The sequence below is a fragment of the Urocitellus parryii genome, chromosome 10, assembly GCF_045843805.1.
Source record: "Urocitellus parryii isolate mUroPar1 chromosome 10, mUroPar1.hap1, whole genome shotgun sequence".
Lineage (NCBI taxonomy): Eukaryota > Metazoa > Chordata > Mammalia > Rodentia > Sciuridae > Urocitellus > Urocitellus parryii.
In genome coordinates this window covers 7,265,013-7,278,388 of record NC_135540.1, presented here as the reverse complement: position 1 = coordinate 7,278,388, position 13,376 = coordinate 7,265,013, and the positions used below count along the sequence as shown (strand labels likewise).

At 46.2% G+C, this 13,376-nt stretch overlaps 1 protein-coding gene across 5 annotated transcripts in view; it reads right to left on the bottom strand.

Annotated features, from left to right (window-relative positions):
* The window catches only part of Jade1 (jade family PHD finger 1), a 52,865-nt gene that overhangs the window by 33,517 nt on the left and 5,972 nt on the right, over positions 1-13,376 (bottom strand). For all 5 annotated transcript variants that reach the window (XM_026390889.2, XM_026390893.2, XM_026390895.2 and 2 more), the window contains exon 2: positions 839-916. In XM_026390889.2, coding sequence (XP_026246674.2) covers positions 839-890 — 52 coding nt within the window. In that variant the 5' untranslated portion in view covers positions 891-916. The remainder of the gene's footprint in view (positions 1-838; positions 917-13,376) is intronic.

Below are 13,376 nucleotides of genomic sequence, written 5' to 3'. Positions count from 1 at the left end.
CTAGCAGCATCCCGGGTCCCCACCCCACCCCACCCCCATATTTGTGCATATCTGTTTCCAGAGCACATCAGACAGACAGCTCTGGAACTGACTTCCTTCAGAGCAGATTTTACCCTGAAAGCAGGCCCATTCCTTCCCATCCCACAGCACAGCCTCCTCCCCTTCAGGTGGCCCCCAGTTTAATCTGTACAACATCAAACAGAAGCTAGAGGGCTAGAGCTCAGGCACTTTGCTGTGTGAGGGGAGCTCTTCCCTAAGGAGCCTGTTGGCGTCTCCATGCAGACACTGTGACATTTATTTTGACTGTCTGGAAGCCAACTCACTTCTGGTGGAAATGTGAGGGTGCCAGGCACAGAGTAGCAGAGTTAAGCAGCAAGCACCTTCAGAGAAAGCCCAGGGAGAGAGGGCCGCAGCCTCAGCCTACGGGAAACTGGGCTGCCTGCGTGCTCCAGTCACACCAGGTGGCCCTCAATCTCCATGGAAGGAATGGAACTGGTTAATAATCACCTGGCTTGGATGAAGTTCCCTTTTCATAAAGAGCAACTGCAAAGTACCTTAAATGATGTTTAAGAAAAACAGCCACACCAGTGAGTCCTGGAACCAGATTACTCATCCCTGGATAACAAACAGGAAGCCTCAGGTATGCAATGGACCTCACAGGGAAAAAAGATCTGGTTACAGGCCTACAGTATCACACTCCAGTGTGCTCAGCCTGGGGCTGCCCCTGACCTGCTGATATGCAAAGGACCTCAGCTATTTAAAGCATTACATTAAAAAATCATGTTTTAACACTGCCCCAAACCCTGGAAGGCTCCAGGAACAACAAAGCAGGACTTACTGCCATTGTCGTCAGAATCCTCACTGCTGCTGGGAAGGCGACCTCGTTTCATGATCTCCCCGGGAAGCAGCAGGCAGCCTGCAAAGCAATGAGACAGCACTTAGCCCAAGATGATAACACACAATCATCAAGTTGCGCTCAGATGGTGGCCCAGGATCAGCAGCAAACAAAAGCAAACAAATGCTTAAGAAGCATTTTGCATTGCAAACGGTGAAAAGACCAAAGATGCATAATTAGTTGCAATAATTAACAGAACAGGTTAAAGGGGGGAGGGGGGGCGTGCTCTTGTCAGCAGGTCTCCTGAAGGTGCCAGGTTTCTCTCTATAGTCCCTTGAGAGACCACTGCTACAAGCACCCCAAGAGTCTCTAGCTAACAAGCAGCAAGCACTGCAGGAGCAGACCCAGGGCAACCAACTCCCTCCTTGCTATGGACTTCCCCTTTGTACGTGTCCCTGGGGGGCAGGGGACAGGGTGGTGCCTGCATGTTTGAATTTTTACACTGCACTGGGCATGACTGCACTTCTCTGGCAAATTTTTGCTAAAATAATCCTAAAAGCCAAGTCAACTTAGAGTTCCAGAAACAAACCAGGTGGGTTCACGGGAAGACGAATGTCCCCCCATCCCTCTCTACTCAGGCAACTCGCTGCAGGACGCCATACCCTGGGTGCAGACCCCTCTCTTCTACCCATTAGGAAATGAAAGCCAAGAGGAGCAACTTCTCCAAGGTCTCTCCAAGGTCACACCATGGCACAGAGCTCAGGACCCTCAGTCCAGTGTCTTCCCTTGACCAACTCCTTTCAGGCCCAGTACAAGCAAATCCACTAAACTAAAATATGGGTTTGTACAAATTCCCAGCCCACCTGGCCCACTCCTTCAGGAAGCTAGTGGTGACAGGCATCTAGCACCACTCAAGTGACAGCAAGACTGCATTTAGGAAAGAGGAGTTGGGCAGAGACTGAACAGTCACTGAGCTTTCGCAGATGAAATCATAGTCACATCCACACAGGAAAGCACTAAACAAATGCAAGAGTTTTTTCTAACTAAAATTACTGATCTCCTTGACCCCTGCAGAGCCCTGATCTTACTGCAGGATCAGGAATTCTCCAAGAGGAAGGACAGCTTTCCAAGTCAGAGGAAGTGTGGTGGCCCAGCCCCTGCCCCCCACCCCTCAGAAAGCGCACACCCACCACCTCCTCCCTGGGAATCACAACACGCAGCGCGCGTTTCCAGTGACACCGTGGCAGAGTGGTGGAGAAGAGCGTGCTAAGCAGGACAGTAACTGAAAACCAAACCCGTAAAAGCGCAGTCTCAAGGAGCAGACTGTGTCCCACTAAAAAGGGACCCAGCTACACCACTTGGGTCTGAAGGCGACTAGAAGCGGCAGGAGGGGGGCTCACTGCCTTTGCCTAGCTGACTAGAAGGGCAGAAATCTCCCTCTGTAGAGAAAACTTCCCCAACAAACAGCTCCTGTGCATAAACAACCCTCCTCTGCCACTAGTGTGCCCACACAAGCCTGGTGGCCATCTTCCCAGAGCCAGCCTGCCTCCCTAGAAGCCCCATCCCCTCAGGCTGTGACTAGTCACTTCACCAGTCATCACCCTGAATTCAAATTTTACACCGTAGATAAGCCCCAGGTCTGACCACCTGGGGGGTAAGTAAAAGCACATAAACATCAGTAGAGTCTTTTCTCTGGTGATCTCCACCTTATTGATTCACAGGCATGTCTCCCCTTAGGAAACAGATCAACGTGACCCATTCGAACATTCAGGCCCCTGACCTACCATTTCAATATTTTATATTTCTTCCTGGAAAACTCAACTCAGTTAAAATTTTGTGGGATTTTGCTTATCAATCAATTGCTCAAAACCATTAAAAGAAGCCAGGTGCAGGGGCACACAACTGTAATCCCCGTGGCTCGGGAGGCTGAGGCAGGAGGATTGATTGTAGGAGGATCATGAGTTCAAAGCCAGCCTCAGCAACTTAGCAAGCAACTTAGTGAGACCCTGTCTCAAAATATAAACAGACTGGGATGTGGTTCGGTGGGTAAGCGCCCCTGGGTTCAATCGCCAGTACACACCCGAAAAAACCCACTAAAAGATTTTACCAAAATGAAGCCAGGACTTGAGTCCTGATAGGGTCACAAGTTGCCTCAGGAACATGCTTTGTGGGACAGGGTTTCACCTGAGGGCAGGGTCACAATCCTAAAATCCCATCTGCCCCTTTTTCCAAGAGCCCCTGTCTCCAAAGTCCCTCTCACCCAGAACTTGTAAGTTGACCATTCCTGCCAAAAGCTCAGGCCATCCAACACCTGTGACACACTTCCCTCCTGCTGTTTTCTCCAACACCAACCGCTGGTGGTGGCCTCCTCCACCATCTGGCAGACACCCCTGGTCCTGTGGGGACCCAAAGGGAGTACAAACAGAAAGGGAAACCCACTCATTGGTGACAAGAGCTTCTTCAGCTCCCCAAAGCCTGTTGTGAAGACCTTTAAAAAAGAAAACAAATAGAAAATGCGACCCACAGAGGACTTCCTCCTTCAGTAAGGGTGTGCTGCCACAGGGCAGGGTGCAGTTACCTCCTCCCCAGCAGGCACAGAAGGGAGCAGAGGCTCAGGGCCCTTCCCAGGTACACACCAGGGCAGAGCCTGCCTCGCCTTCTCTGCTCAGACATTCAATCTGCCTCAACAGAACAGCCTGGAGAACCTACACCCCTCGAACCCAATGCCTTCCTTCCAGCGTACAACAAAACTCACATGGAAGGCATATGGGCAGTCAGTCACTAAAGGCCAAACGCAAGCACCGGCCAACACAGGGCAAAGCTCCTGAACACCCTTTCCTCTAGCAAAACCATGCCCATGGAATAAAGCAGCTCTTTCCTTCCAGCAAACCTCACTTCCACTTGCCCCCTGATCTGTACCCTGCTCCTCCAGGGGAGCTGGCAGTCATGGTGTCAGTGCCCTGCACAGCTTCTTCCCCTGTGGCCCTACTGTACTTAAACCTTGGCACTGGGCTGATTTATCACACCCAGGGTTACTCACTGGATCAGAAAATCAAAGTCCACGTTACCTTCTCCAACATACACAATACCACAATGCGGTGGGTATACGTTTCGAACGCTGTCAAGTAAAAGCAGGAGAAAGCAGAGTGGCTATGCATTATTACCTTCCCTGACCCTCTGGGCCAGTGGCGGATCCACCTAGATGGTAGTAGGATTAAGTAATAATCAATTAAAAGGGCTCCTCCAAGCACTCAAGAGAAAGCAGCAAGTGTCATAGCAGATGGGAATATCTAATGTATTAGGAGGTGTTGGAAGAAAACCACAGTCCCTGGCCTCATGGGGCTTCTGGCCTCACTGAGGAAACGGGCAAGCAACAGGAATTGGCCATCGATGGTGCCCGAGTGACAAATGCATGGCTCTCTAAGAACGCTGGCAGTGGATGGAGTCAGGACAGGATGAACAAAGGGGAGACAGCCAGAGAAGGGAGCACATTTGGGGCAAAGCAAACACAGAATCATCCTATCTACCTGTTTGTTTCTTTATTAATACACATCCCTCCTTATTTGCAACTGCCAAGGCTTACCAACTGACACCAAGTACACACACCCCTACTGCCCCACGGTTTGGTCTTCAATCACCCACAAAAGTTCCTGTGTTGGAAACCAGATCCCCAAGCCAGTGTGGTGAGCTAGGCCAGATGGGGCAGGCAGAGCTCCAGAGTGGGCTGTTATGAGAGTGCTGTCAGTTTGGCCCCCTCTGGGTCACCTCCATTTTAATGCCTTCTACCCTAAAATGACCAAGCAAGAAAGCCTTCACCAGATGTGGCCCCTCGATCTAGTTACCAGACCACGGTGCTCTATTACAGCACCAGGAAACATAAGACATCACTTTTACCTAGTTGTTTTTTTTTGTTTGTTTGTTTGTTTGTTTTTGTGCCTTCCATTCTCCAAGCCTATGATTTCTTCCCACTGTCAGTTACAACGGAGTAATTACCCTGAGGTGAACTCATCAGGCCATTTCCTTCGAAAATCTCTCCCTGAGGTCCCCCTGCAAACAAGTCCAAGTACAAACTGTCCAGGGAGAAACTCCTCCCAAGTTTTCTGACCCCGTCCCATCCGTCCTAGGAAGCCCCAGCTTAGCATACATACCTCCATTGGGCCAGGCTCTTCTCTAGAAAACCCTTCCTTGCCGTTCTCAACCGCCACTAATGCTGCTTCTGTTTCTCTCCTTACCCAATCCCACCTCTTCTCCAGGGTTCAATCAAAAGCCACCAAATATCTTATCCACCATCCCAACTCTTGAGCACTTGAGAGCCCATGGCTCAGTTCAAACTTGTTCTTCTTTTACAAGCTGTTGGCCTTCTTTTTCACTGTTGTTTTTTTTTAATAGTGTCAGCGTGGGGGGGATGGTGACACTTGTTGAAGATGGTAAAGCAGATTTTATTCAAGGGAGAGGAGAGCAAGGATTAGGTTAAGAACTACTGCAGTGGGGCCTTGCAGCAGTCAGGGAGCAAGATGAACTCAACTCAGTCACCAAGGGACAAGTGGGGATTTCTATCCCAGGAGCAGGGCGGGTTCAGTGGGAGCAATAGCAGGACAAGCAGTTTCCGACTCGCCGGCCTCCCGAGGATGGTGGGCAAGCCAGGACAGGAAGGAGGTCAGATGCCAAGGGCAGGGAGATCCCCTCCACTCCCTCTCAGGATTCCTCAGGAAGCCCAGGTTCCTCTCCTCAAGCAGAGGATCAAAGGAGCACAGTGTGTATTCATGCCTGCTCTGCATCAGGACCAGGGGGGAGTTCCTACTGTGTGTCTACAGAGATCGTCCTAATTTCTGGAGCTCAGAGATGTTCTCAAGCTAAATCTGACGTAAAGACATCAGGTGGAAGGGCCAGCTGTTGGTCAAAAGGGCCTCACAGGGCTGCTACAAGAAGCACCCCCGGAACTCTGGGCAGTACTCAGCAAGACTCACCTCCATATTGTCTGGACTTCACCAACCTGACTCAAAAGTGACTCAATGTACATGACCCTGCCGCGTCCCGTTCACCACGAGGAACAACTAGACAGACAAAAACACTAACTGGTGGGCATTTGAGGAGGCCCAAAAAGAGGAAGAGAGGGTGGCTAGCAAGTCAAGATTCCGTGAGAATCTGGCCCAGAGTGGCTGACTGAGGGGGCAGCTGGCCACAGGGGGCTCAGGTAATAACGGTATACAGGCCCTGGCTCCTCAAGAAGCCCAGCAAGGTGACCAGCAGATGGCTCTCCCTCCATCCCTTCACAGTCAACACATTCATCCAGGAGAGGTTCGTCAAGTTCAATGCCAGAGCATGTGAAGACAGAGTCCCAGGAACCCTGGGCCATGGAGAGGGCGGGCAGGAGTGACAGCTGCCTCGGTGGGCCTGGCCGCCAAGCCTCCAGGCTGCTGATCACCGAGTCCCCAAGCACTCAAAGCCCCGCAACCTGAGCCTCCGCAGGCAACAAGCTGGGATCGGCCCCAGATACCAGCCCCAGGCGCAGGAGGTTCTGTAAACTTAGGGCCCTGGGCAGGCTGACCCCAGGGACAGGGGAAAGGAACTTGACAAAAGAGTAGTGAGTACTGGGGAAACCAGGAGGCTGAAGCCAGGACAGATCACAAGTTCCAGGCCAGCCTGAGCAACTCAGGGAGTGGCTCCGTGTGGGGAGCCTGCCGACGCGTGCCAGGCCCCTGGGTTCCAGGCCAGGGCCACACAGGGAATAATGCTGAAGACTTTGAGGGTGTTTGCTCAGCGCCACTCCTGGGAAACAGCTCTGAGCAACACAGACTGCCAGCACTCGGCTGAGGAACAGCGACTGTGACAGGCCGTAACTACCACCACACGGCGGGATCCGAACCATCTCACGCCTCAGATGTAAAAAGGCTGATTTCGTCCCCAAAGTATCAACCTTACGCACTATGTTTTCACTGTTATTTATTTCACTCCAAGAAGTCACAGAAGGTACTCAAGCAAAACCCTTCGCACTCTTCCTCTACACTATCACTGAAGGCACGGCTCAGTGTGCAAACCACCTCCCATGTACACACTGCATCCTGGACGCTCAGCTTTACAGAACAGAGATGGCTTCACGTTCACTTCTCGATGACCTTTAGCTGAAGTAACTTCTGTCAACATTCATCTTCAATTTATTGGTGTCCTCCATTCTCTGTCAAACAGTGAAAATTTAATGCCTAAGTGTACTCTACGAAAAAGTGCACTTTCCAGAACCTGAGTAGTCTGTGTTTTCAGACACCAGGTGGTCCCTACGGGAAGCTAAAAAGTATTTTAGCTGTTCCTTTTTGTTTGCTAAATTCACACTTTGAATACTTTGACTAACCCAATCATTTTATTTGATTGAGTAGTTAGTAATCATTAGAATCATCCCCCCAAAAAATATTCTCTTCCAAGGAGTATACAACTCTCCATGAACTCAAACACAAAGGACACAGTGGTATCTTACTCAGTTTTTAAAGAAAACATTAATTGCCTAAGATAAGAAATTTTTAAATTGGCAACGTTATACAATTTATATGCACAGAGTCTAAAAATATTGTATGACTATAACTCAAACCCAAATTTCTTGTTTTAAACCAAAGGGTTATATCTAGTAAAAAAAAAAAAAAAAAAAAAAAAGATTTGATTTAACTGACAAATAGTGTAGATCTTAAGTGTTAAACTTTTTACCTTGTCTAATAAACGGAGCTTTTAAAAATATGTTCTTTATAATGTCATACATCAAAATTTAAAGAATATACTGCCTAAGCTACTACAATACCTTCAGAAAGAGACCAAAATTGAAAATATTCAGTGTAAGAGTTTTTATCAGCAATAAACCCTCCCCCAAACGAAAAGACTGTGATGGCTGACCAGTCATGAGTACAGCACTCCCTCCTGTGAGCATCACCAACAAACCTGAGTGCCAGCACTCATCACTGCACAGTAAATGTACAAATCATTCTTGAACTCAGATTTTAAAAGCCAACAAAAGCATTTTTCAGAATTTTAAGAAACCTCTGAGGTTTGATTCAGAGGTTCTGAATCAATCACAAACAGGCTCAGTTAGCAGGTTATAAATAACACAACCATTTGCTTAGGGGCCCCAAAGACCATCTATTATGCCCCTTAAGTTAGCAACCAAACCAAGAGCACTTATGACAAAACATTGCACTCACTAGTACCTGGAATGCATTTTGCTAACTGCCCTTGACATGGGAATGAATTAACTCACACCAAACAATAGTCAGTCACCCTGGCCTCCAATCCTATTTCCACTAGTCAGGATCCCTCTGCAGATCTATATGCTCAGATATGGAAAGATGCCCAAAACATATTAATAAAGAAAAGCAGGGCTGGGGCTGGGGCTCAGCAGTAGAGCATTTGGCTGGTTTGTGTGAGGCACTGGGTTCGATCCTCAGCATTACATAAAAATAAATAAAATAAAGGCATTCTGTCCACCTACCACAAAAAATAAAAAAATAAAGCAGACAAAATGAGGAGGTGGGGGAACAAACCATTAGCCCATTTTTGTACAAAAGAAGAGGAAGAACACACACTAAGTATTCTTGTGTTCATGGAAATATTCAGGAAGAACACAAAAGATCATAGTGGTTCTAAGCATGGTTCTCTTGACCTTTAAACAGGATTTAAATTTTGACCATGACCGCATACTACACTTAAAATAGTGCAGAATTAAATCTTAGAACCTTCCTTTCCTGCTTCTCACTCTATGGAAGCTCCCAGGGGGAACAACTTGGCCCTAAGCAAAACCCAGTCCAAAATAAGCAGCATCAATAAACTGTGCGTCCCACCTCCTTCCTCAGATGAACACCGAAGGCTCACTTTAAAATACCACCTGAGAGAAAGGCAGAGAAGGAAAAGCTAAGAAAAGTAAAGCTACCACCACAAAAATCACCCATTCTACCTGATTATGTCAGACACACTTCAAAAGCAAATGTTTTTTAAAAATAAAATAGTCAATGTCAGGAGGTCACTCAAAACACATGAAACAAACCCAGAGGAAAACAACTAGGGCTTAAGTTACCTTTAAAGAATAAAAGAGGGGCTGGGGCTACAGCTCAGTGACAGAGCTTGCCCAGCATGTGTGAGGCCCTGGGTTCAACCCTCAGCACCACATAAAAGTAAACAATAAAGCCAAGGCATGCTATCCATCTATAACTACAAAAAAATAAAGAAATAAAAGCGTTTCAACTTCCTATTTTGAAAGTAGTACTATTTTGGAAAAAAATACAAGTAAAAGGCCACATTCCAGAGGTGGCTGATCAACATGGAATCGCCTCCTCCGCAGCAGACGAGGTGGTTCTTTTACCCAGCCCAGAAACGACCGGACCCTTCTTACCTGTGCTACCACCCCAGAGACAAACCCTATTTGCTCTCTAAGTCCTATTCCTCTTCTCAAACTTCGACAATTTACCAGGAAAAACCAAGGTAAGCCTAACCTCAGAAACAAAGGTTTATTCTCTAAAGCATTTCACTGAAATAAGAAGTGTGTTCTATTCTGCCTTGGGTTCTCTGATAAAACAGGTGTTAATTTATAGAGCACCTGACCGCACACACACCAACTAATGTACACATACACATATGCATGCCTACTTTTGGGTCATACTCAAAGTTCATTAAAGAATGACATTCTAGAAAAAAAAAAGTGTTGGCAGGAGATAGTTTCTGAATGAACCAAGGTAAGGGTGAAGGAGGGAAGGAATCTAAACCTATTATTCCATGGAATAAACCAATAAATGCAAAGTTTCTACAGGGTAATTTTAGAAGATTTTTAAATGCTCCAACCAGATGTTCTTGTACAGGAAACACAAAACAGTTTCTGCAGGAACCAGACTCAAGCAGCTAATGACAATTACACTGTGCACAGATTGAAATGCAGCTGCTTTTCAGGAACTTTGTTCCCTGATTATAGCTGGTTGTCTGAAACTATCAGTTACCATTAACAATTTTTTAAAAGTACTGTTATAACAAAAGAGCAAGAGAGACTCCCGATGTTGTATATACTGGAAAACCCAGACAGCGCACTTAACAAAGCCTGCGTTCGCACATCACTTGAGTTACACATGAAAACAAACATTCTGCCCCAATTGTAGGAGTCTTGTTATTATATTATGGTCATGGAGACATTAAGATGCCCTCAAACCCTGGCAGCAAGGTCGGGAAAACATTCTGAGGCTAAAGCTGAAAGGACTCTTACAACATGGGCTGTCTCCAGGGGGTCTTCCAAGAGACCTTAAAAACACAATTGCAGTGCTAGAGAAGATTTCAGAAATAAAACAAAATAATTCACCTTTTCTCATCTTGGAGAGGGTCAGCAGCTTGTGAAAAAGCTTTTCAGACAAAGAACCAGAGACCAATTTCCAAGCAGTTGGGTGCAACTCCTCATGGCACCTGAACCACAGGCACTGCCCTCCTGATGACTGCTGGGATTTATAGCCATGACAAATTATTGGGGAGCAGAAAACTAAATGGCATCAAAAATCAACAGTCTGTTAACTAAAAACTGAAACATGGTTTCCTGGCAAAATGATGGGAAGAGGGCTGTGACTGCCACTCTGCTGGGTGAGGCATATGAGACACAGGGCTAGAAGGACGTGGGGCACTTCCTGAGCGCTGCCACAGGAGAGAGTTGTCGGGGCAGCAGCGTTAACTTCTGACTGGCGTGGCACATACACCCTGCCTGACATCATCTCCTTCTGCAGGGAGTCCAGTTCCATAATACATACCCCTTACTTAGGGCTACCTGGCCTGGTCCCCTAGTGGGCATGAGTGACTCCCTAGGTGTTCTTCCCTAGGTATACAGGCCCCCATGGTACACATCCTAGCCTCAAAAGGGATCTAGGAACCAAGAGTTAATACACATGGCCAAGGACACATTCCATTTTATGTAATGATGTGCTGCCCTAGTCTAGAGTCACATAATAAAGCCAATTAAGATATCACACACACACACACACACACACACACACAGCCCTCAGACTAGCCAACTCCCCCCATATTTATCACACAAACTTCTAATTGCAATTTGTTTTTTCAGGTTCCTGTAAGAAAGGAAACGGAGCCCGGGAACCAGCTGATCAGTTTACCCTGTGTTGCTATAAATCAGGGGTCACCCCTTTTCTAATGCCCTTAAGGTTTCACATATTCAAAGGTTGAGGGGGGAAAAGGTCAAGGAACATTCCATGACATGAAAAGCATTCAAAATGCAAATCTCAGTATTCATAAATAAAGTTTTATTGGAACACAGCCATGTCCATGATTCCTTTAAAACTGCAGAATGGAGCAGTTGTGGTGGACCATATGGCCCAGAAAACTATCTTTACAATAGCACTCTACTGTTCTTCTACAAATCAATAGACTGACAATACAATGCTCATAAACCAACATTATACATACTTAGTTAAAGGTGAATCAATCACCAGGTCCTGGTTAAGTACCCAAAGCTCAAAGCCAAGGACCAAACACACTCATTCCCTAAAAAGCCCTTCACTAGAACAGCAAAAATCAAAAGGAACAAGGCGGGGCAGGGAGCTTCAAGCACTTTTAACCAAGGCCAGCTCCAGAAACCAACAAGTTTTCCTCAAAGGAAAATCCCTGGGCCTCCTGCTTGAGACTAGTGTGCACCAATAAAAATACACTGCTTACCTGATTTTCAAGCTAATAACAGAAAATAATCCAATAAAACAGAAAAATGACTGTTCTAGTCAGGATTTTTACTAAAGATGGTTAATAGTGACAGTAGGATCAGTGAGAAATCATTGAAAAGTGACCAGAGCTTAAACAAATTAACTGGACTTCAAGGATATGCTTCCGGGACCCACTGAACCCCTGAATTAACTAACATGAACATTTTAGCACTTCCTCATTTTCCAAAGCAGAGGTTCCAAGGGTCAAGAGTGTCCAACCTGGAAAAGACTATGAGGGGCTAGGACTGTAGCTCAGTGGCAGAGCACTTGCCTAGCATATGTGAGGCACTGGGTTCGATCCTCAGCATCACATAAAAAATAAACATATAAAATAAAGGCACTGTGTCCCTCTACAACTACAAAAAAAATTCAATTTGGGGGGAGGGTACCAGGAATTGAACTCAGGGGCACTCGATCACTGAGCCACATCCCCAGCCCTATTTTGTATTTTATTTAGAGACAGGATCTGAGTTGCTTAGGGTCTCACCATTGCTGAGGCTGGCTTTGAACTTGTGATCCTCCTGCCTCAGCCTCCCTAGCCACTGGGATTACAGGCATGTGCCACCGCTACAAAAAATAAAAATTAAAAAATGACTGAGCCTCCGGATCTGAAATGCATCATTTCACTTCCACACTGAGATCATTGATGCTTGTGAAGATGACCGTGCGCAATCAAGAATCTAAATGTTCTTTGTGCTAAACAAAAGCAAACCATGCAATTCAACCTCAGGCAACTTGCTAACCTTGCTATTTCTTGCTCCTTACTCCGGAGTAAGAAGTAAAGGAAAAATGCCCAATTTATTCTTCAGTTTGAACCCTCACCACTGAAATCCTCACTTAAAATAACTGCTTAGAAACTATCTTAGAAACATAGATTTTCATATTAATAGGATTTCCTATGTAGGAGATATTAAACAAATTAACTGGACTAATTTTGACTGCTTTCAACAAGAGCAAACTATGGTTTAATTTCAACAAACAAGCAAGCCCCAAAGGCCATAAGGAGGAGACAGTTGTCCTTTCGTGATTCTGGGGATGGAACCCAGGGCTTCATGCATGCTAAAATAACACTTCACCACTTTACCACTAAGCCATATCTCCCAAGCCAAACACAAGGTTACAAAAATAAACACTTACTGGGCTGGGGTGTAGCTCGAAATTCTCAGGACCAAAACAATTATTAAAAACAAAAACTTTAACAAACTTAAATTTCAATTGTTCCTCAATCACCTGAGTTTGTCTTGACTATCTGAAGAACCAAAGCAAAAAAATATTGAACTGGTGTTAAATCAATAGTTGGGTCTTTGAATTAATGTAGATCAATGGTCTAGAGTCAATTAAAATTAAAAATAAAAATATGCACCAAGTGCCCGCCTAGAGGGCTCTAGAGGCTGAGACAGGAGGATCGTGAGTTCAAAGCCAGCCTCAGCGATTGGGAGGCACTCTAGAGGCTGAGACAGGAGGATCATGAGTTCAAAGCCAGCCTTAGCAACTGGGAGGCACTAAGCAACTCAGTGAGACCCTGTCTCTAAATAAAATATAAAAACAGACCTGGGAATGTGGCTCAGTGGTTGAGTGCCCAAGTTCAATCCGGAGTACCCTCCCCCAAAAAAAGGAAAAAAAAATATGTAGTCTACAACCATACCCACCTGAACATTCCCTCAACCAATCTCACCTGATCTCCGAAAAATGAAACTATGCAGCCCTTTCCCAGTGACTGAGCTTTCTATCTCAGGTCTATGATCTTTATTTTTGTTACATGGAAGTGAAGAAAGATAGCCTTAGTAATCGTTTGTGTCCTGGGCTAGGAGTCCAGCGACAGTCCCCTC